Consider the following 25,641-nt stretch of genomic DNA (forward strand, 5'->3'; position numbering starts at 1 on the left):
ATTTCTATATTTTCCTGTATCTTGATGTTTCTTTAGGTCCATGGGCTTTGCAAGAACTGAGGCTGTTCTAAATGTTGCCTATGGTGCACTCAAGAGCTCTGAATTGTTTTGTTTGTTTGTTTGTTAAAGCACAGTAGTGGAGGATCTTTTAATTTTTTTTAAAAATCATTAATTTTAAAAAAATCCTACATTGCTTTGCTTTAACAAAAGACCCTCCAGAGCTCTTCAAAACTCTGCAGGCAGCATTCAGGACAGCCTCATATTGAAAGACCTCTCACAGGCCGCCTATCAGAGGACACAAAGAACTCTGGAAACTCTGTGAAGCTGCAGAGTTTTAAAAATATAGAAGCCAAAATACACAGCACTCAACAACCTCTTAATTATTTTAAGGTAAGAAAAAGGAAAAGAGTAACCCTGCGCTGTTCCACTTTAAAGGGATTATAAAGGGATTCCCTTTTTATTCAAGAAGCCATGAATTTATTCATCTGCAATTTAGCAGGCTTAATCCACTATAGAGGGGCTTCTGTGCATATAAACTTCATCTACTTTGGCCAAAGGGGAAACCGTTATAGCCAGTTTTAGATGCCCTGCTGTAGTGAATGTGAAACACAGAGCTCCATTTTAGACAGAGCACATACAGAAGTAGAGAGAGTGCAGAAACAGATCTCAATTTTTAAAACACACAGATGCAGGCACAAGGGGAATCTTGGGGCCTGTGCATACCTATTATAATATTTATCATGGTTCAGACTCCAAAAGCCATGAAAAACAACAGGTACAGCCTCTGAGTCTGACATTTCTACATAAATCTCAAATGTATACAAAGTAGGTAATTAATTTAAAAACATTGCAAATAATCAAAACATTGCAAAATACTGTGTTATGACCAAGTTATGATTAGTCACTGAGCTTATCTTGGTATACATTTGAGTTTGGCTCAGAAATGTCATACACATTTCACAGCCTTTTTCACCCCAATGTTTAACAATGGTTTTCTCTATACCCACGGTTTTATGTGTGTGTGTGTATATAAATATATTTACAGATGTATAAATGTATATATGTGTGTGTCCGTACGGATTAACGGAATCCTTATAGGGATCCACAGCAAGCCTGAGTGAAGTTCTGTTCGTTGCTTTCAAAAGTGTCTCATATATATAAGACACTTTTCGACGCAACAAACAGAACTTCACTCAAGCTTGCTCTGGATCCCTATAAGGATTCCGTTAATCACCTAAAAATATATATGAACGTAATTGTGATTAACAAAACAGAGGTTTTTATTGTATTAACGAAAGGTTTCAGCTTCTGCCTTCATCAACCACTAACAAATATATATTAGACAGAGAGAGAGAGAGAGAGAAAGATTTGAGGATAACACTTCTTGACAAAGTGGGTTACGGTCCATAAAAGCTTATTCCACAATAGACATGTGACATGCCATAAGATTTATCTTTTTTATGGAATCTACCATTGATCACAAACATAACTGAAAATTTGGGTGGAACCTTTAATCAAATAACGAAAAGCAAACAATCCTATTAAAGGTTGAGTCAACAGAATTCTCCCATTAAAGGACAAGGCTGAAACATTCAGACATAAATAGTGCTGTAATGAAATCTCTTCCAAATGTCCTTAAGATAAGCATGCTGTTCAGTAACACATTCATTTAGGATTGCTTTTGTTACTGTACATTTTGCAATTCCCTCTGATCTCACTGCTTATAACCCCCTCCGCCATATGCATCTGCAGCTGTCATGAGTCTGATGAAATAGATTCTAGTCCACAAAAGCTTATGCCATAATCAGTCTTTAGGGTGCCACAAGACTCTTTACTGTTTTTGCTGCAACACAAACTAGCATGGCTACTCCTTTGAACATTCCTAACATTTGTAATTCTTTCCTTTCTACAGAGTTGATCCTCTCTCTAGGTTAGATTTGGTATAGTCATCAGATCAAGGATCCTGGGCTCAATTCCCAGTATATCTAATGTCAGGACACTGAGGAGCCTTTACTCCAACTTCTTCCAGAGCTGTGAGCCTGTAGTGCACGGTGGGGGCCCTCTAGCCCAAAGGCTGAATGTAACCCCCTCAGACTATCGTTCTGGGCTCCTCCAACGCCACAGCTGAGATGACCTCTGCCAGCTCGCTCAGAGAAGCTGCTGGGCAGCAGGGTGGACGGTACACCTGCAGCAACCCTAGTTTACTGTCTCCTCGGCCCAACACCAGGTGCAGGCCCTCACAGCCAGCTCCAAGATAGAGTGGTTTCCTGGTGATAGAGATGGAAGTTCTGTAGACCACAGCAACTCCTCCCCCCTGTCCCTGCAGCCTGTGCTGGTGCTGCAGCGAGTATCCAGGTGGGCAAAGCTGGGTCAGCTCACCCCTCCAAGCTCACCCTCCCAGGTCTCAGTAATACACACCAAATCGGCACCTTCATCCACAATCAAGTCATGGATGAGAGTGGTCTTGTTATGTACCGTTCTGGCATTAAACAACACACACAGGCCAGTGGGCATAGCAGATGAGCAACGAGGGACCAAACCATGACCATGTGGGACTTTGCAAACCCAAGAGGAGAACAATCAGGTCATGATGTTGGAAAAATGGCTATGGATTACCTAGTTCATTTCCTTGTTCCAAGATACAAATTCTGATAACAGCAGAACTTCCTTTTTTCACAATAGCTTGTTCCATTGGGGTGTTTAATCCAATCTGTCCCTGAAGTGTAAAACATTTGCTTCTTGTTTTAGGAATAGTCAATAGCTGGCTAAGTCTGATGCAACATAAACTATACAGATGTAGCCTGCTGATGCTCTCCTGGAAACTGCATTCACAATTGTGATAATGCTACAAAGACACCTCTGCTCTGGGTAATAACGTTCCTATTTTCTCAGAACAAGATTGCTCAGAGCAAGACGCATCTGACACCAAGGAGGGAGAACACACTGCCTAAATCTGTGACACTCTAATAACCTTTAATGTAGCATTTCCTTTGCAGTTATTCTGAAAAGTATATTTTTCAACTCCATTGTTTTCCTAATTTAACATAATTAACATAATTAGGATACGTGCCGTATTTCCCCATATTCATTTTGTTTCTTGTAGGGACAAATACTAATTAAATGTAGGGACATGGAAATTACTTTGTGTGTTAGAGATTAGAATAAAGGTGTATTTTGGCATTTAGCAGTTTATTGGAAGAAATACATCAGTTTGCAGAGTTCAGAATAGATATGATACAGTTGTATTATAAAGAGAATATGTATGTGATGAGTCATCCTCCTCAAAAAGTGGATGCAGAAACAATAATAAATATGCATATGGAATGTTCATATGTTCATTGTAAAATTGTATATGCGTACATAGTTCTTACTGGTGGTTTTCCCCTACTTTGTAGTGTTTCTAAATTCTATTATGTTCTTAACTTTTGCTCAGAGATTTGTTCCTGTAAAGGAGGGGTGAAGATCCTCAGGGCTGGGGGTTGAATGTGGCCTTCTGGATTTTCATCTGCCCCTCAGTGTGTCCCCAGGCCATACTCTTCATTAGCCATGCTCTACATCTTAAGTGCTTTTGTCTGGTGTGAATATGTCACTGAACTATAATAAAGCCTCTCATGTGCCTGAATGGAGGATGGAGATGTGTGTGTGTGTGTGTGTGTGTGTGTGTGTGTGTGTGTGTGGTGGGGTAGAAGCATCTGACTTTGGGTTGGGATAGCATTTTTATCAAGATCACTTGCCTGCAAATCCTGTGATCCCAGAATGGTTTTCAGCCATTCAATATAAGCACATATTGTTGGTAAGAGATTGCAATATTCTTTCCATGTCCACTGTTGATGGCTCAGTGCAAATGTAGCTGCCACTGTGGGATGTGGTTTCACACAGAGATATACTTTTGCATCACCATGGTGCATTAGAAAAGATGTCTCTGTGATGTCCCAAATTTTATCTTCTTGCCTGTAGAGGAATCAGACAATGGTGAAATCAGTCCTGTTTATATCATATCTTCTCTGGGCAAGCATGTACAGCCACCCTCATTTATTGTATTTATCAGAATGATAATCTAGTGGGAAGAGAAACTAGTGACCTATGAGGGGATCTATGGGTAGCTATTGTTCTTTCTCTTTATCCTTATATGGATCCAGAAATCTAGTAGATTGTTAACCACAGTTTGAAATGTTTGCTCTTTTCTTTGTTCACAGTAAGCCAACATTTAAGCACAGAGCTTCATGACCATGAACTTAAACAAATGCCACCTATGCAATGACAGGAACAACATTTTTTTTTGGCATGCAAAGTCACTCACGCCAAAATATAAAGAACCGATGTTCGGTGGCTTCTTGCAGTGATCATCGGTGTACCTTTGGTGGACCACTCCAAGTTACCTTCTGAAAATATCATCTGCTGGCGTTCATAAGGTACAGTTGTGTGAGAGTGTCTGATGTCTGATTCATTGGTTGCAGGGAGAACATATTTTCTGCCTTCCCCACAGGAAATAAAGAAGGCTAAAGGATATAGCCCTTCTTTTAACTGCATTTTCTAGAAACTCTCATTTAATCATTCTTATTTTAAAAAAGCACACATTAATGAAGTTGGGTAAGGAATGTTTAGGCTATAAAAAGTTGAAATACATAAAACAAAAGATGATTTATTAATTTTTCTTCTACGAATATGCCAGTGATGTGTAGAAAAATGGGTATGTTGGGAAATTTGAACCACTGTTTGTTTCACTGGGAAGAGGATTCAAAAGATCAGTTCATAATTTTAAATTATCATTTCTTTATTTTGATGTTTTTATATTGCCTTTCAGGCCAGATACAGCCTTGTCCAAACAGTTCACAGCATAAAGTCATCAGGGTAAAAGTCAAATACAAAATTCACAACAATAGTCGCAATTCTTGTGAAAATGATTTGTACGATTACTCACTCTTGGATTTCTGAAAACCATAGAATAAAGAAGTTCACAACGGACTACTGATTTTCAGTTTTCAGTTCCAAAACATGCAAATGATGGATAGAACACTCCTTACATGTTATTTTTGATTACAATAACTTTGGGTGCAAGAGGGAGGGAGAGGGAGGGAGAGAGAGAGAGAGAAGCAGAAGGAAGAGAGAGAGATAGACATCTATAGTAACAAAGTTAGTGGACCCCATGTTGCAGGTTGTGATTGAAGATGGGTCCTCCTGAGTACGAAGGATGAAGACTGATGTGTGGCTTTCTTATGATACTTTAGCTATGAACCTCAAGAGTTTCTAAGGAGTGATCCTAATCCACAGATCTGCATGCACATATGTGTATATAAATCTGCTGAACAGATAGTCAACACAGTCACCTTTGCCAGAATTGCTTAAATCCTATCATTTAAAAGCCAGTTACTGATTTGTGGGCAATGCGATTCATGCGCTAAATGGAACAACTTGAATGCTTGAATGAACCAATTTGTGATTTTTAAGTGATGGTCACTTGTGCTTTGTTTGTATTTTCAAATGATGTCTATATTTGAAAGATCAGTTTTGCTAAAACAGTTTGCTTTACCTTTTTTATTACAAGACTGCAGGAAAACTGTTGATTTAAAATTTGCTTTTCTAAGTTCTTAGATATTAATTAATTAGTTAGTTAATCACTTTCCACTTAATCACCATGTGTCTCAAGGCAATGTAGAAGAAACTATAAAACAAATTAAAAACACAGGAAACAGAAGATATTTTTAAAAACCCAATGCAAAGTAGATACCCACGAGAGATAACTTTTATCCAGCTGTGACAGCCCACTGGAACACAAATGTCTTCAATTGTTTCCAGAAAAGCAGACAGTAGACACCTGTCATCAGGTATGTGATGATGATGATGATAGCTTAAATATAAGTCCTTTTGAGAAGGTAAGATAACAATAATGGGCAGAAATTTCAAATGTGGATTTCCTTGTTGCTTGGAATCTCTAGTATGCTAAATGCAATGTTCCTTACACCTCTTAGCACAAAGGATGTTTGAGGGCTCAGAGAGCAAACTGGGTGCTGCCCCTCAATGGTACAATGGCCTGTGAAGAAATTTTACAGCCCAGCACAGTTGATAAAAGAGAGTCATATCTTTTTCAAATAACAGGCAGTACAATGTTAAGCCAGACCATTGAATGAGTCATAGTTGTAATTTGCATGCAGTAAAGCATTTGGATTTTTTCTCTCTCTCTTTTTCATCCATAGCATTTGAAGGAAATAAAAGTAATCCCTGTAAACCACCTAATACACTATTTGCTTTTTGCGAACACTTTAAGCATCAATGTAGGCTTGTCATTCCCTCGAGAATTTATTTGTGATGTGCTGCTCCTTACCCTGCTTTGCCATTTTTCTTCCTGTTTTGTTTGATAAAAATGATGTTTGACTAAATGCTGATAAAATGAAACATGTCTACTGTGAACTACTTTAAGTCTACATGTATAACCGTTTATTTTTAAGTAAGCTACGATGGTTTTGATTGTGAAACAAAATTGTAATGCACTTGAGTGGTTAACTGGCAATTCCTTCAGGGTAAAACAGCCATGATGAAACTTGTAAATATCATTTAATTATAGATAAAATACAATAAAAATAGAGCCAAAGCCATCAGTCCCCTCAGGAGTTGTTGCTAAAATTTTCAAGGAGGAGAAAGCATGAGAGATCATTTTGTTTACTGAGCAATTTGCCTAAACAGATAATTTCCACACCACATGTTGTTGCCATACACAAGAAATTGCATTTCTTTAGTCAGTGGTCACACTCTGGTATGATTTAAGCAAAGTGTCAAAGACTGCCTCCTTCCCTACAGACTTACCTTCGGGTGTTAGGATCAGTAGAGGGGCCCTTTTGGTAGTTCGCCAACCTTGGCAGCTGGGGTGGTGGTGGCCTGGAAGAGGGCATTCTTTGTGATGGCCCCTAAATTGTGGAACTCCCTCCCCACTGAGGTGCGTCTGGCAACTTTGCTCTACAGTTTTTGGCAAATGCTGAAGACGCACCTCTTTACCCTGGCCTTTGACACCTGAGACACGTATTTTAGGATCCACCCTATTTGGGGATTTCAGGTTGTTTTTAAATTGTTTTTCATATATTTAAAATTGGTGTAACCCACCCTGAGACCTTTGGGTGAAGGGTGGGCAATGAATGATGATGATGATGATGATAATAATTTTGTAAGTTTTGAGTTTGTCTTCCACCGTAGAACACAGTTGAAGTCCTCAATCACTGCTAATTGTAGTTTTGCTAAAACATCTGTAATTTGTTTCAAGAAAGCATCATCCACATCATCTTGCTGATTTGGTAGTCTGTAACAACTCAAATGACAATATTGTTTTTATTTATTTTTATTTCATTTTTTTACCCAGATGCTCCGTACAAGGCTTCCTTGTTCACTCTCTTGACTTTATGTGCAGCTGTGCTCCTTTTTTTTTTACAATAATTTTTATTCAAATTTTCATAAAACAAACAAAACAAAATCATAAAACATTCAAAGACAAAAAACAAAACAAAACAAAAATGATTAAACAAAAAAATAAAATGTTGACTTCCCATTTGTCGCCGATCAGTTATAGGTCTACAATATATAACAATCCTGTCTCTTAAATTATATTATAAAATCACTTTCCTCCAGTAGTTATCTTAATTAATCATCAAATCTCATAGACATTACTTTATTCTTTCCACAAAAAGTCAAAGAGAGGTTCCAATTCTTTAAGAAATATATCTATCAATTTTTCTCCAAATAAACATGTCGATTAATCCATCTCGTTAATAATAATAATAATCTTATTGTCATAACCATAGTCCAAATAAACATATCGATTAATCCATCTCATCAAATCTGTTAAGTCCAATAATTTCAATAGCCATTATTCCATTATCCATATTAATTCCATCTTCCATCTTCAATAGTCCTGTTAAATCCAGTAATTTCAGTGTCCAATCTTCCATTATCAGTATTCCATAATAATCTTGCTGTCATAGCCATAGTCATATAATAAGAGTCTGATGGGAATTTCCTCTATCCCAAATATTTTCTTGCCATCGATTCTGAATAAGTTGCTGAAATATTGTTGTAAAGTCATATCTCTGTTCTTCTTTTTTACAAAATGCACTGGCTCATCTCTTGAGAGTTTTTCCATTGTCACATGGCTGCAGTTAATTCCATAGATTTTCTCTATATCAAGCTCCATCACGTCATTCCAGTCCAGAAAATTATCCAAGCCATTGATAACTTTATCTCTAATATCTTCATTAATTTCTTCAGAGATAACGTTAAATTCCAAACAGTAGATTTTATTTCTAATATCCATAAACTCCAGATCTTTTTCCAATTCCACATTTGTTCCAATCTCCAGGGCTTGTATCTTCCCTTTATTTTTTCTTTTCTCATCTCTGATCTCATTCTCCTCTCTCACAGGATCCCCTATTTCTTTAAGCTCCTGCGTCATTTTGCTCAGTTCAATTTTCAGCTCCTTACTACCCTGTCGCAGGGTTTGTTTCGTTATCTCAATCTCATCCATTATTTTCTGAAACATAATTACTTCCAGATTCTCAGCCACTTTCTTGATTGCCATTTTTAAAACCACGAAAACAAAACAAAACAAAAATAAAGAACCACTTCTTATTTCAGCAACAATTGGGTTAATATTCCAGGCTTGATGACATCACAGTATAAACAGAGCAGCCTGCCTTATCTCTCTATGTTCAAGAATACAAAACAAATTTAGTTCCCAGCATCAAAACAGTTAGTGGCGTCGTGAAGAAGCAGATTCGTCAAAATAAAATAGACCAAAAAGAGAATAGTCCCAGACAATATAATTTTCCAAAGTTCATATTTTTTATTTTTTTCTCCTCGGAATAGAAATCCCTCTTCTGTTTATATCTTTAGAATGCACTTCCAGGACAGCTTTTTGCAATAGAAACAGAGATAAGCTGTTAATTTCGTGAATAACAGAGAAGAGTTATAGCTCACCCAGAAGTTCTTTAAAGCTGATTCATTTGACAAATCTCTTTTTGCTGCAACAATTTAAACCAAGTTAAAAAAAAAATAGAAAGAAGGGTGCTTGCCTGTTAGTCCGTTTTCTCTTTGAAGAAAAGATAAACGTATTGCATTAATCAGATAGAGCTTGTTCGGAAGTCCGTCCGGCATTGCTGGCTGGACCTTTTCTCATAAATTAATGAAATCCAGTCCTCCCAACAAAAACAGGCTTTTGAGGTTGATCTCTACGTTTCTCCCTGCCCGGGAGAAATTTCATCAGTCAAAAAAAAATGTTCTGACTGATTTATATCTGAATAAGCTTCTTCTGAGGCGGGAGCCCGTCTCAAAAGCAGGCACAAGCGAAGTCACCCTTCCCGGAAGTTCCATGTGCAGCTGTGCTCCTACTGGGAGAAATGGCAGGATATCAATCTAATAAATAAATAATAAATAAGGTGTACACATTATTGACATTCAGTGCTATGCTCGCTTTCTGTTGCATAGATTCTTTTTGAATAAGTTATATGCTTCAGCTGCTACATTCCAATTATGGGAGTTGTTCCATCATCTCAAAATTATGCCTATAGGTGTATTTACCTTCCTGTACTGCATTGTCAGTAATGCAGAGAGAAATCTCTCCCTGAAGACATTTTAAAACATAGTGTTTGGTAGGTATCCTCTACCATGCCCAAGGAACACACACAATATCTGCGTGCTGATGGAACCTTTACTGTAAATGGAATCATCTGAAACCTTAGGTTGGTGAAGTCTTTAATAAGAGAGGGAAAGGTTAGAATTGAAAAATGAGAGTATTGAAGGCAAAGCAAGTCATCTAGAGAGTCCTGCTGATTTTAAAAAAATCATGGATAGCATTTTAGAAACCACTAAGCCATGCCCATGTTTAATGAAGTAAGACTTCCTGGCCCAACCTCCATTAAACATGTGTTCCACAAAACGTAACTTTAGGAGAGAGCTGGCCAACAGCAGCATGGTTAATAAGCTACTGAAAATTACTGTAGAGGGGCTCCCAACATCGTAATACCTCTCAACCCCAACCCTTTTCTCTATACAAATTTTTGTGCCTTCCCTCTAAAAGTCCCCAAATACCTTGATAACAGGGCCCACAAGTTCTTTTCTTTACTGTGGAAGAAATGAAGTGTGGTCTGTGAGGGTTTTTTAATTGATGGTCTAGTTCAGAAGTAGCCAGTTCACATCATCTCTGACTATTGGCTGAAACTGATGTTGGTTAATGCATTTTAACTCAATATACCAGATTTTATCTTTTAAAGTTTGTTTATCTATAAGTTATATAATTTAACTTATATATACTTGTTTATATGTAATTCTTCTGCCTTTTTGCAGTCAAGTATTTGTACCTGTATGGCTGGTCAATGACCACAAACAATAAAGATAAGATAAGAAATTGATATGAGTTGGTGCAACAATATCTGGAAGGCACCATGTTTATTTATTTATTTATAAAAATATTTGTACACTGCTATTTTGTTAAATATGTCAAAGCGGTTTACAACACGTTAAAAACAACAACCACTATAGAATTGGGAAAAATAATTTAAAATACAATAAAAACAAAGGTCAACTGTTGTGAAAAAAGCATCTTCTTAATTGCCTGCATAAGCCTGGCAGAACTGAAAGGTTTTCAGCAGGTGCTTAAAAGTTCAAAGAGAATGCTCCCGCTGAATCTCTGTTGGCAGAGCATTCCAGAGAACTGGGCCAATGACACTGAAGGGTCAGTTTTGTGTTGATGTTAAATGAGCCTCGCCAACTTGTGGGATGACCAGAGCCACTATTGCAGATGAACTTAGTGATTGAGCTGGGATATCAGGGGTCAAGTGGACCTTGGACCTAAGTTGTTCAGGGCTTTGTAAATGAATGCAAGGATCTTGAACCTGGCTCAGTAGTGGATGGGCAGCCACTGCAAATGTTTTAAAAGTGATGTCACATGTTATCATATGTACTCCCATTAGCATTCTGGCCGCTGCATTTTGCACTAGCTGGAGCTTCCAAATTAGGGTCAAAGGCAGCCCCACATAGAGCTCACTGTAGTAATCAAACCTTGAGGTTACCAACACATAGACTAAAGATGTCAGGCTATTCCTGTCTAGTAATGGTCGTAGCTGACAAACCAGACAAATCTGGTAAAAGGCACTCCTAGCCACAGATGATTCTTGGGCCTCTAGTGACAAAGATGAATCCAGGAGTACCCCTAAGTTATGGACCTGGTCATTCAGAAGAAGCGCAACCCCATCCAGAACAGGTAATCTGCCTATCTCCCGGACATGGGAACCACCTACTCAAAGAGTCTCCATCTTCCCAGGATTCAAGCACAGTTTATTGGCCCTCATCCAGTCCATTGCAACATTCAGACACCAATCCAAAGCATTCTCACCCTCTCCCAATTCAGATGTTATAAGAAATAGAACTGAGTGTCATGAGCACATTGCTGACACCTTGCTCCAAAACTCCTAATGACTGCTCGCAGCAGCTTCATATAGATGTTGAATAGCACTGAGGAGAGAATAGGACTGTGCAGAACCCAATAGCACAAGTGCCACGGGGCTGAGGAACACTCGCCCAGTATTACTGTCTGGATGCGACCCTGCAGGTAAGAGTAGAACCACTGTAATACAGTGCCTCCAATACCCATCCCACTGAGTCAGTCCAGGAGGATAACATGGTCAGAGGTATCAAATGCTGCTGAGAGATCGAGCAGAACGAACAGGGTCGCACTCACCCTGTCTCTCTCACAATAATGGTAATCCATCAGGGTGAATCAAACCAAGTCTGAATCCAGATTCTGATGGATCTAGATAATCAGTCTCATCCAGGAATACCTGCTCTACAAGCACCTTCTCCACCACCTTTTCCAAGAAAGGGGTGTTGGCAACTGGTCTATAATGGCTACATTCCATTGGGTCCATTGGGTCTTTTCCTCATTAAGTTAAAAAGAAAGTGTGGTTTCTAGGAGGCGATTTGACTGAAATTGACTCTAAAATAATGCCCCTTATGTGTTATATGAAGGGGGTTCCATATGTTGAAGGGGCGGTGGTTCTGCCCATTCAGCACATGGAACCTGCTCCACATGGATACTTTAACTGTTTGATGGCCATAAATGGACCTTGTGTGTTTACAGGTACCTTCCAAAAAGTTCTGCTTTAAATTGGAGTAATTAATACAGAGGTGCTCTTAAGAAATAAGCCTCATACTTTTTCAATAGTCTGAAATCATTGCTGTCTCCAGTTTTAAACTGACTCATCAAGAGTCAATTTGAAGGCAAGGGTAACCGATGCAGCAACCTTCAGATGTTGTAAGACTAGAAGTTACTTCATTCCTGACCACTGGTCATGTTGGCTAGGGCTGATGGGGGTTAGCTGTCATCTGGAGGGTGCCAAGTTGGCTATCTTGTTTTAAGGGCTGCTTTCTTGCCCTTGTTGCTATTATGTTTGTAAGTAATGAAGCTTAAAAAGCAATAATACTCAGTGGATTGGGTCAAAATCTGCTCTTCCTCAGGCAGAGGTCTTATATTCATTGGAACTCTGATTAATACATACTCAGAAATGATTGCTGGAAACTCTGTAAAAACAGGAATGCTTTCATAGGAGAACTAAATGATCTCTTTGCTTTTTCCAGCGATGTCTCTTCTAGTGGTACTTTTAGCCCTGGCTGCTTGCCTCCATCAAGGTGTTGGAAATAAGGTATGAGCTTTTTGTGTAAAACCTGAGATCCATTTGAAAAGAACACTCAAGAACTTTGAGAGAGTGGGATTTTACTGCAATACAGTGTCCTGAGATTATGATTGACAGATAACATGTAGGACTAAAATATTATACTCATCATTTTAGCCGACATGGAAGCATATATATTTATGCTCTGGATGTTGACAGAACATCCTCTAGAGACCTAATTGTACAGATGGCAGCAATTGATGGTACAATAACATGGCCCAGGTGATAATGTCTGACTGCAAGAAAAAGAGGTAAAAAACCAGAATGCTGAAAATATATTTATTGTTATGTACAAAAGTACTATTAAAAAAAAAATTTGGAAAAGTATTTGCAAAAAAATTTTTTGAAAAATATTTGCAAAAGCTTGAGAACATATATAACAAGATGCTCTGTAGAAGCTCAAAGCCCAACACGTTTCAGCTTGTGCAACCAAGCCTTCATCAGGGGACACATTGATTCTTCATCAGATTATTGGAGCCAACTCTTACTAATAGTTTTGTAACTTCTGTTATGTGGAGGATATCCTAAATAATGTCTGACTGGCCAGGGTGGGAGAGGAAGTAATGTTTACTATGAATACACCTGCAGGGGCAAATAGCAGCTGTTTGTGTGTGGGATGTTTGGTGGAAAAATAGTGTGGGGAGGAAAGGGTTATTCCCTTCACCATTTGTGGCTATTTTTTCTGGAAAAGTACATGTGTTTGACTGAAGTACCACCTCTATCTCTGGCCAACTCAGGTTCTATCTACTACCCGCTTCTGAATGTTGTAAATAAATTGGCCTGTGTACTGGGTATATATAATGCTAACTCAACAAGTGAAGCTTTTGCTTCAAAAGAGAAAGAAAGAAAAAGAAATTTCTCCTAGGATAACATTACTTTACTTTATCAGAGATAATAAAAAGATGAAAAATAATAATTGCTCTCAAAATTTACTTCTTTCCCATTTTTGAAATCTGGAATTTAGAATAATAGGATCATAGAATAGTAGAGTTGGAAGGGGCCTATAAGGCCATCAAGTCCAACCCCCTGCACAATCAGCTCTCCCATCATATTTCTCTTCTTGCACTGAATCATTGGATTTTATTGTGTATTTTTATATTCCTCTGTTGTACACCGCCCAGAGAGCTATGCTAGTCGGGCGGTATAGAAATTCAACAAATAAATAATAAAATAATAATAATATAATAATAATAATTAGAAAGTGGGCTTTTCTGAGCTCTTAATTACTGCTGAGCTCCACCAACTACTGCTGGATCTCAGATCATTGATTCTTGTTATGATAAGTCAGGTGGCAGAGCTCAGTGATGGATGCAATTTTCCCTAAAAGACTGGGTTGGATTTCAAGTTCCAAAAAGACATGGCAATGTTTCCTTTATTACAGGGTTTCTTCTTCAGTTTTGCTTTGAATTCTTTTAGGTTTTCTTCCCAGAAACTCTTCCTTCTTATAGTGCAAGAATTATCAAATGGACATAATGTAGTGTTGATAAAATGTAACACACTCTTTGGAACTGTGTATTATTCTTACACAAATGTGAAATTTGTGTGTGCTGCTTTCATGACAGGCAACTGTTGCTACGTTGTCAACTGATTTGCCAAACATACAGAAGGAAATCATCAGCAAGCACAATGACCTAAGGAAACGGGTGGTACCAAGTGCTTCCAACATGCTGAAGATGGTAAGAATTGATACAAGATTTTGTTGGCGCTTCAAGTGCTTTGGTCTTTAGAGCTGCCAACACCTTGCTACATTTTCAATGCATGCCAAGATTAGTTTTGTCTTGAAAACGTCTGGAAGTGCTCAAACAGATAAAAAATGGTAGCATTTCTATTTGATCCTGGTACCTTGGAGAGGACTGTACCTCTGCAAGAAAGCTGCTGCATGTCTCGGGACATCTGTCATCAATAAGACAGGGCAAGTCTCGTGGTGAAACCCAAATTTTTCCGCTGCAAACCTCTTATCAAAGATGGGTAATTTTTGCATTTGCATTCTATCCCCCAGAGAGTAGTTTGGGGCCAGTTGTGTACTGCCACACACAGCTAGCTTCCTTCCTGAATGATCATTTAGAACCCCATAGAAGTGAGAGCTTCACAGTTATGGACAATCTGATTGTGAAGCTCTGATGACTGAGACTTTAACAAGGACATCCACATGAAGGTGTGCACCATTAAAATCTAAGGTATCACAATATTTTATATCCTTTGAAAACAAATTTCCTTGTGAGTCATTAAAATTTGGCAGGCCTTTAAGAGTGCCGGATAAATTTATTTCATGGACCACACAGGTGGTGGTTGTTGTTATTTATTATCATTTACTGCTTTTTGGCCCAAATGACTCCAAAGCAGTGAACAGTATATTGATACAATAAAATATACAGGAATGCAGTGGCGTACCTAGCGTATTTGACACCTAGAGCGGATCATTTTTTAACACCCCTCTCCTCTGTATGACAAAATAGTTTTCAGTAATCATCATGAAATGAAACAAATAATAATAATGGCCAGAAAAGAAACGCAGACCGTGAAAATTTTCTTTTACTGAATTTCATATATATAATCATGCCAGTAAAAATTTTTAAAAAATAAAATAAATATTCGCCCTTGGTACGCCACTGCAGGAATGTACATCAAACTGTCATAGATCTATAATCAATCAAAACAACATAAGACAACAAAATAACAACATAGCAAGACAAGGAGAAAGCTTTGCTAATGTAGAGGGGATTAAAAAGTGCTATCGCCAACTCTACTTCCCACACTCTTGTGGGCTAGAAACAGACAAAAAGAAAGAAAGAAAGAAAGAAAGAAAGAAAGAAAGAAAGAAAGAAAGAAAGAAAGAAAGAAAGAAAGAAAGAAAGAAAGAAAGAACGATCTTATCCCTTCAAGAAGAGTGCTCTCACTCCCTTTCCTAACTATTCAGGACTTCAGGACAAAAACGTAATCAGTACACTGCCCCCCCCACAAATGTTTTAAATGAATTGAAATAAAATTAGGAGCACTTCTAATATTAAAAGTTGTCACAAAAAGAAAGAACCCAACACCATATCCCATGCTTTCTAGGCAAGCGCAGCCCCACAAAAGCTTAGGATGAAAAGCCTTAATCCTTTTAAACCCAAGAGGATGATCTAACACACTGGTTTTATGTTGTTACCTAGTGGGGAGAGGAAAGCACTTCCAGGTATTACAGGCCCTCTTCTCCTTCTGGCATCTAGTCCTCAGGCTGCAGTTGGCCACCCCTCATTTCAGTTGACAAGCCTGCCACACACAATGAAATTTCTGCATGTGTCCAGTCACTAAATAACTCTATACTTGTTTCTTTCAAGGTATGGAATGGGACAGCTGCAAAGAATGCCAAACGCTGGGCTGATCAGTGCATGTTTGATCACAGCCCTGAAGAGGAAAGAACAATAGAAAGTAAGTTCAATGGGAGGAATCTCTATTCTCTCCGTAAATCTTCATCTTCCTCCTGGTCAGAAACAGCAGAGTAGGTCCACTACCATTGTTTTCCACAGTGCTGTTTTACAAGATTTTTTTTTTATTGCTGGAGAATTAACTCAAAAGGACAATTTTAACGGTGCAAAAAGGCACTTTTAAACTTTCATAAAAATACAAATTATATAACAAAGCAATACTATGTTATGTATTTTAACATAACATGTGATTTAGAATGCTTCCGGAGGGGGCTTAATATTTTAAACTGGTTGTTTAGCTTGGGTTGTTGGCAACAGTTTTTTTTAACGTTGCAGATTATTCTGGGAAAGGGTCAATACAGATTAAATGGAGAAAATGCATGCAGATGTTTTTCATTTTATTTACTAAATGTCTATCCCACCCTTTCTCCCAAAGGAGTTCAGGACAGCAAACAATAATAATACAATTTAACTGAAAATACACTCAAAACATATTTGAAACACTTAGAAATGCTGTAAAGTACCTGCTGGCAGATCTGAAGGTTTGACAGAAATGTCTAAATAAATAAAATGTGATCATGCCTAAGGATTTGAAATGTAAATACTTTCAGACACCTTTGAATATATGTTACATGAACCATTCTCTCTCTTTTTCAGATGGCCTAGTGTGTGGTGAAAATCTCTTTTATTCAAGTGCCCCTACATCATGGTCAGATGCAATCCAATCATGGTTTGATGAGAAGGATGACTTCATATATGGGGAAGGGCCAAAGGATGAGGATCTGATGATTGGACATTATACTCAGGTATGTGGAAGTTATAACAGACTACGCAATCCATAACTCTGCTCAGAAAACATATTTATATCCAGAAAATGGACGGAGGGTAGGGGTGAAAGTGGCCCTGTTGGTTCACCATCTTGAATCGCATGTTTGCTGAATTTTTCAGGGCATCCGATCACAAAGAGAGAGCCTATACACATCTCATTTATATGCACACAGGCTATGTACACAGTTTCAGTTCATCATGCAAAGGCTCTGTGTAAGGGTAGTGTGCACAATCCCACTGCCTCCCACATGCATTCATGGCATATACTGTGTCTTCTGAATATGCTTCTGTGACACCAGTTCATACATGGACCTATGTTTCCATGCAGATAGATATGTACATCTTGATACAATCCAAACTTGGGGGCCAAAAAAGATTTTCTGTATCCAAATTCTTAAGTTTCATGCTTCAAAGTGGGCTGCCCATATCTGGATCCCTGGCCCTGCATTGAATCAGGATCTCGTAACATTTCAAGAATGGAGACTGGCATATTTAGAGCACATTCAGGTTTTCTACAAATAACAATATTTAGCTGAAAATTTTTTTTGACAAACAAAGGTGTGAAGATGCTTTCTATTGACTGAGATCATTATTTAACTATGTAGCTTATTATTGTCTTCTCATCTGGCAGTAACTTTCCAGGGTTTCAGGCAGACATCTTAGATTGACAACATCCTGAAATTCTTTCATTATGGACATGGCAGGGACCTTTAAACAGCAAACTGTGAGGAATGGCCCAATGGTTTTTCAAATGACCAAATATTCGAATATATTGCAAATTTCACTTCAGTATTCAATTATTTTAAGATTAAATTGGGACTCTGCAGGGGACCACAACAGATGAGTCCTTCCTCTTCTCTCTCCCATCCACCCATTATGATTGGCATTGGGCTGATCTGCAATTATAAGGACTTGCAACACTTTGAGGAGTAATGCAACTGCTCAAAAAACAAAGGGAAAAATGTGGAAGGCAGCAGACTCAAGTCCTGGCTGAATACACAAAATCCTGCTATAACATTATTAACAACAAAGTGTCTCAAGAATGAGGTTTTGTGCAGCACAGGCTTCCAACATGTGCTCACTGAGGTCTTCCCTGGTGCCCTCCCCTGCTTGGGGTGTGTATGTGTGTGTGTGTGTTGCTCATGACAATTTCTCCACTTTGAAAATATGACCACAGGTCCCCAAAAATCTGTTCAATAATTGAATTTAGAAATAACAAATCCTGCCCACAGGTTTACTAACTTACATGATCAAACTCTAATGAAAAGGGGATAGAATAAGGAGGGAAGGGAAAGGAGGAGATTCAGAGATGAGATATCAAGGGTTCAAGGAGGAAAGGGAATGGATGTCAGAAAGCAGTGATTTCCAGAGAAAAGGGATAGCAAAAGAGAACAGGCAGTGACATCAAACAGAACCTGTAACCAATTTTGTAGCCAAGAGGAAAGTATCTGCAGACTGAACAATGAGGCTATTATTATTATTATTATTATTATTATTATTATTATTATTATTATTATTATTATTATTATTATTATCATTTATACCCTGCCTTATGGCCAAAAGGCCCTCAAGGCGGCTTACAAGAAAAACACAAATATAGAAATACATCAATAAAACAATACAATTTACAAAAAATTAAATAACAAATAACATTATTAAAAAACATTGTTTACAACTTCCAGTGAAAATACAGGGTGGTGCAGGCGTCTGGAGCGGCAGAAACATCTCAGGTTACCCCCAACAAAGCTGTGAGTTGGAAAGAAAGAGGAGAAGCTAGATGTCAAGGAGCCAAAGAGTGAACAGATTAAAAATAAAAAGTAGTCACTTAAACTGGATCATCTGACAAGTTAGCTGAAACCTATGAAGGAAGTGGCACAAAGGAGAAATGGGGAGAAAAATGAAACAGATAGGCAGCAGATTTGAAAATGTAATAAGAGGGTGAAGGTGAGAAAGAGGCTAGCCAGAAAGAAAAAAAATGGTCATAGTTAAGCTGGGAAAGAATGTAAGATAAATAAATGTCTTTGCAGTGCAAGGTGACAAAAGAGAATGGGCAGAAGAATCCAACTGGTGCCTTTGCACTCATGTAAAGGTTTTTGATCCAGCAGAGGTGTCCACTATGGGAAGATGAGGAGAGGCGAATTTAGCCAGTTCCCTCTTCTGCTCTGCAATCCCCAGCTCCCACGGAAAATCGGCTCCAGGGGATTGGTAGACTTTCTAAAACAAGGCTGAATATGGCATGGGGGGCTGTAGGGGGGAAGGGGGAATTGACAAAATTTGCCTTCCCTATTAATCCGTTAGCAGAAGCCTCTGCTGGATCATGACTGCAAGGGCATCAATTGGATTCCACCTAAGATCCTCTGTGGCGCAAAGTGGTAAGCGGCGGTAACGCAGCCGAAGCTCTGCTCACAGCCAGAGTTCAATTCCAACGGAAGGAGGAAGTTGAATCTCCGGTAAAAGGGGTCGAGGTCCACTCAGCCTTCCATCCATCTGTGGTCGGTAAAATGAGCACCCGGCATATGCTGGGGGGTAAAGAAAGGCCGGGGACGGAACTGGCAATCCCACCCCATATATATGGCCTGCCTAGTAAACGTCGCAAGACGTCACCCTCAGAGTTGGAAACGACTCGCACTACAAGTGCAGGGACACCTTTACCTTTAGGGATGGGGGAGAAATTAGGTTTGGTTTGCATTTTAATATGAATCTCCCTAATTCACACTTCTGGAAACAATACATGAACCAAAATACATGAACAGCTATCCTTCAAAAATGCACATTCTCTTAATTTTGCAGTGCAGTTCTCTAACCAAATAATGTGTAAAAATGCATATACAAGAGGAAAGTGTACATTGAAATGCATATATTAATGGAAATAACTTACACAAATGCATCATGTTAGTGAAAATTGCATACAAAAATTTGCATATGAAGAGAAATATACACAAACTGCTGACAGATATCCACGAGGACTTTTTTAAAGCTGCAAACTGATGTGGAAATGTGCTGAATTGTACTTGACTTGAAAAATCAGAAAGTGGGAAAAAAGAGAACTAACAGATTCGTCCATCCCTAATTCTACCCAATGCCATTTAGCAGGAAAAGGGCTGAGAAGTGAACTTGGGGTTCTTTCTGCGTCTGGGAAATGCTAATCTAATGTATGTCCTTTGCTATTTACAGCTGGTTTGGTATAAATCCTTCATGCTTGCCTGTGCATTTTCATCATGTGACAATGAAGAATACCCATATTACTACGTTTGCCAGTATTGTCCTGCGTATGTACAACAGTTATTATTCATTGTATACATTTTCTATTTCTATAATCCAGAAGTATTTGTTCTAATGCATGATCATACTGAACTTGTAATTGTGGTTTTAAGAGATATGGCAGAGAGAGAAGTAAGTTGTTACAAGTTGTATTCAGTTGGTGCCCCACTGCTAATGGAAAGCTCAATGACCCAGCAGAGGGTCCCAGCACCACAAATGGAGGAGGTGATTTTCAACAGTTCCCCCTCTTCCATGCAGGCTCTGGATCCTCTCATTCTGCTCCAGTGGGTTGAGGGACCCTTTGGGACAGAATGGGAAGTACTTAAACCAGGGATGGGGAGCCTGTGGTCCTCCAGATGCTATGGAATGACAGCTCTTTTCATCCCTGGCTGTGTTGGCTGGGCTGATGGGAGTTAGAATCCAACAGCAAGAGAAGCGCAGGTTCTCCATCCTTGGCTGAAATAAACTACCCTCCCAGAATTCATTGCACCTAGCAATTCTGACACTGAATAACGGGAGGAGAGGGGAAAGAGAAACCGAGGAGGTGAGATGAGCCTCTCTTGCTGTCATTACTGCCACTATACTGCCACTTCTTGTAGAAGGCAAGGGAGAATGGGGACGGGAAGCGAGGCAGGCAGCCAGTATTGGCACTTGGGGTGATAGATAACAATTTAGGGTTGGGACAGAGCAAAATTCTTCCACTTTCAAGGGCTCAGATTTTGAGTCTTTGGGAAAAGAAGTTTGCCTGTTAGAGGGCTTGCATCAAATTGGGACTCAGATCCTTCAAACTGAGCCGGGCTTAGACAAACACTCACACCATCCCTACCTGGGATGTTTCAGTTCCACTACAAGTTTATGACAGCTATAAGTTATCTTTTTAAGCCAGAGGGAAGCATTCCCTTGTGGGCAACAGCATGAGGGGTTGAATTAGCATTCAACTAATGCTAATAGGTAACCAGAGGCAAAAAGGGATGGAGCAATGGATTTGTCTCTTGCCTTTGTACAATGGGCTGCATTCCAGGCACACAGAGGTTTTGACACCCACCCTGCTTCTCTCCATCTTCATCCAGGCAAGCAAGAGGCATTATCATAGTTCAAGGACACATTCTGGCCAGACAAAAGCACTCAGGGAGGTTGTGGAGCAGGGCCAGTGAGGGGGGTGGCCTGGGGAAGGGATGTGGCTGAATGGAGATACTTCATTCAGCCCCTAAGCATGAAGTTCCTCATCCCTGATTTATGTGAATGCAAAAGTATGTATGACACCAAAGTTGGGCTCAGGAACCAAGGTAACGATCCCCTTTCATATGCACTCTGGCCATATGCATTTGAAGTATAAACAGAAAATTATATTTGTGTTGCAATTGCGTGCCATTTTAAATTTTCAGAGGAAACATAGAAGGTATTCATTATTATACACCTTACGCGGAAGGAAAGCCATGTGGTGATTGTCCTAACAATTGTGATGGCGGACTATGCAGTAAGTACATATGGTGTTACCTAATTTATTTTTGCCATGATGTGAGCTATGGTCAAATGATTAAATGTATGGGAAGCATGCTGAAAGCTCCAGGTTCAGTCATTGGCATGTCTTGACGAAAGTTTGTCACTGGAGTGGGGAACCTTTTTCAGCCCAAGGGTCATATTCATTCATGGTGAATCTTCTGGGAGCCACATGCCAGTGGTAGGTGTGCCAAAGGCAAAAGTTGGCAGAGCAATGAATATAGCTCTTAGCTTTGTACAGCAGGCTAAATTCAGCCACACAAAAGTCAGGCTTCTTTTAGGAATGTATGAATATGCCTCAGTTCATTCTAACTTTAATTGGCACTTTCATCCAATCTATTTCATTCTGCTGCCATTGGTTTCTTTTTTTCTTGTTTTGATGTCTGCTGCAGTGGAAATATCCATATGTTATTACATACATCATAGCTCATTAGACATACTTATCTCAGGCATCAAAAGATATTTACAAATCAGTTACCTTCCCTGCGAGTTCCCTTTCAAAGTTAATGAGTTTCCCAGTTAAAATCTTCTGTATCAAAAACAACCAAGAGTCTTATGCCACCTTAAAGACAAAGTTAATGAAGTGGCCAATGGCCCATTACAAAGCCTTCTATGGCTGCAATCCTAACCATGTCTACTCAGAAGCAGAGCTTGGAAGATTACTTTTAAAAAGTAATAAATTACAGTTACACTTACATGGCCCTCCCAAAAGTAGTAATTACCGTTACAATTACAATTGCTCTGAAAGTAACTGATTACTTTTACTCAAAAATAATTGCTACAATTACATTTTAATTACTTTAAAAAAAATTGCCTACAAGGTGCTGGCCTTGGCTGCTGCACATCTAAGTAGCCTAAAACAACATTAAAAATAAGCACACACACACACAGAGGGTAGTAGAATTTTTTTTATCCATAAGATTAACAGAATGGCATAACAGAATCTCACATCCCCTCACCCCATTCCCAGCAATGATGATACCCCAACACACATATTTTTGTATATATATATATTGCCTCCAGCTCTTTTCCTCTTCCACTCCTGTCAATTTTTAAACAATTGTTTCCTCCACCTCGTCTCTCTCTCCACCTCCTCCCTCGTGGCCTCCTAAGCACCCATAGAGCATGAAGGGAGAACAACGTTGCACAGAAGCCCAATTTGAAGCACATGATTTTTATTCACAAATCAGAGGAGCAGAAGACTTCCCCTGCTCCCCCCCCCAAGTAATGCACAAAAGTAATGCTGGAAACATTACAATTACTCCTCAAAAGTAATGAAGTTACTACTCGTTCTATTACCAGCAAAATGTAATGAAGTTACCCACTCGTTACTCAAAAAAGTAATAAATTACAAGTAATTCGTTACTTGTAACTAGTTACTTCCAAGCTCCGCTCAGAAGTAAGTCCCAGGTAAGTGGAGTTATGATTGCACCCTTAGTCCACTTCCTACTGTGAATTTTTAAGACCAATGGAATGTTTTTCATTATTGTTCTTTTCACATGGAAAGAAGTGGTCTCTTTTGTTACCTGTTGCCTACCTGTGCTCCTCAGTTAAAGTCTGAGAATTTCAAGCAGGCAAACAAAAAGTCATGTTTACTATAAACATTTGAAATATAAATTAGTTTGAGCATTATCTTTCAGCGGATACAAACACAACCATTTTCTTGATAATATACACACTTATGAAATAAAATGTTGCATTACAAAAAGAACTTATATAAGTGGCATTACACTGGCCTTAGAGTACCTACAAAATGCTTAATATGCCCACAGGAATTCATAGAAGCAAGGAGACAAAGAGCCAACTATCAATATATTGTTATGTCCTCCCCAATGCCTGAGTGAGGGAAATGAGACAGGATTAAGTTTGTACTGAATGGTAAAATCAAGATAGTGAGGCAGCGGTCCTGAGTGTATCCTGAGTAGGGATGTGTTAGAACTCTGCCCAATTCAGATTTGGTTCTGAATTTTCCATTCGTTCGTGTATTCGCTATAGTTGTGGATCAGATTTTTATGTAGTCATTTTCCGCTGCTATTTTCAGAGATTTTTCTTTTTAAAAATTTGTGACTAAAACGTTGATATTAATATGGATATTTGTATCAATTTCCCCTGCCCTAGTGGGTATCTATGTGATTTCCCCTATCCATTATGATTCCTGTCGTACTCACCCTAAAACAGTAAAGTCTGCCTTTGCAAGAGAACCACTGTAGATATTATTCTGAAATTTGGCTGGCTTTACCCCCTCCAAAGGGGTGACCTTGCATCCAAATTCTGACATAAAATGAAAAAGTTATAGACTTTTCCTTTATTTAAAAACTCAACCTAAGGGTGCCCTATATGAAAACTCCTGCATGTATTTGCCTACAATTTAGCAGGCTTAATTCACTATGGACAGGACATTTCTGCAAATTTCAGGCACTTTTGTGAAAAGGGAAAAAAGAGTTATAGATCTTTCCCAAAGCTACAGATACAAATAAAAGTCATACTAATTTAGTAATACTCATACTAAACATTTGCATCCCTTTCATTTCAGCCAATCCTTGCTTACATCAAGATGACTTGGCAAACTGTCCCAGTTTAAAGGAACAGCATTCATGTAATCATGAATTCGTTAAAAAGAATTGTCCTGCATCATGTCAGTGTACGACTGAAATACAGTAATAGCTGAAGTTCCCAAGAAGATCCTTGAACTCAGTGGAAAAGGAAGAAGACAGCTTAAAGATAAAAAAATTATCAAATATATAAATGTTGATTACAAATTTAAAAAGGGCTACCTTCTATTTAATCTATTTCCTCCTTAGTAGAGAACAGCAGACATTTATGACACATACCTTCAATCTGGTGTGAAAAATGGCTTCTGTACTTAGCTAAGTGTGCTCATTGAAATACCTCCTTAATTAAGAAGGGGCAATCTATGTATAAGAAATCTATGTATACTATAGTAATGGGAAAATTATTCTCAAGGCTTCCTAAATGCTTTTTTCTTGATAATGAAAGAATTCTATATTTGAAATTTCATAATAAATCTTAATAATGGCTTCACAAACTGAATATGTCTTTGTTGATTTATTTACTTATTTACTTATTTATTAATTATCCCACCCTTCCTCCCAGAAGGAGCCAACTTTTAAACTGTTTACCACTTTTTAACTGTTGTTTTGAAAGCAGTTTACTTAGGGCCAAATTACATCTGCTAGCCAGTCACATCTAGTTCGTCCCCATTTTGTTATACATAGTATAGCCATAGGACTGTAAACTTTAAGTGGAAGACAGGCACAAGTTTTTTGTTGGTTCTTGAGCCTTTTCCCTGTGCTTTCCCCCCACTTTTGGATACATTCATCTTTTGTGGGGCAAACATAATCTTGGGGTATTTCTTTTAGAAAAAATGGCATGAGAGAAAATGGTTAAAACATCCCCACTACCACCATCAAGATCCTCCGTGGCGCAGTGTGGTAAGCGGTGGTAACGCAGCCGAAGCTCTGCTCTTGGCCGGAGTTCGATTCCAACGGAAGGAGGAAGTCAAATCTCCGGTAAAAGGGGTCGAGGTCCACTCAGGCTTCCATCCATCCGTGGTCGGTAAAATGAGTACCCGGCATATGCTGGGGGTAAAGAAAGGCTGGGGAAGGAACTGCCAATCCCACCCCATATATACGGTCTGCCTAGTAAACGTCGCAAGACGTCACCCTAAGAGTCGGAAACGACTCGCGCTACAAGTGCGGGTTCACCTTTACCTTTACCTTTTACCACCATCAGTCTCCCACTGCACCAATCTGTTCTTTCAAAACAAAAACAAATGCTGGAAACAAACTAATGCAACTGAAGAGGAAACTGAAGTGGATGAACAGTGATTGGAACTCCTGGTCTGATGATGAAGAATCCGATTTCACTCTTAAAAGCAGATATGGTTTGGAGTGCAGGAAAAGATCTGACTGGAATTC

General features: G+C 38.8%; 1 protein-coding gene across 1 annotated transcript; it reads left to right on the plus strand.

Moving 5' to 3' along the window:
• Positions 1-312: 312 nt before the first annotated feature.
• LOC133384242 (cysteine-rich venom protein pseudechetoxin-like) lies at positions 313-24,655 on the plus strand. Its single transcript, XM_061626156.1, has 9 exons — positions 313-390; positions 4,197-4,412; positions 12,613-12,677; positions 14,270-14,383; positions 16,028-16,118; positions 16,772-16,920; positions 20,117-20,211; positions 21,589-21,680; positions 24,237-24,655. Exons 3-9 carry the CDS (start codon positions 12,615-12,617, stop codon positions 24,362-24,364), a joined length of 732 nt encoding a protein of 243 aa, XP_061482140.1. The 5' UTR covers positions 313-390; positions 4,197-4,412; positions 12,613-12,614; the 3' UTR covers positions 24,365-24,655.
• Positions 24,656-25,641: the final 986 nt, after the last annotated feature.

The sequence above is a fragment of the Rhineura floridana genome, chromosome 4, assembly GCF_030035675.1.
Source record: "Rhineura floridana isolate rRhiFlo1 chromosome 4, rRhiFlo1.hap2, whole genome shotgun sequence".
Lineage (NCBI taxonomy): Eukaryota > Metazoa > Chordata > Lepidosauria > Squamata > Rhineuridae > Rhineura > Rhineura floridana.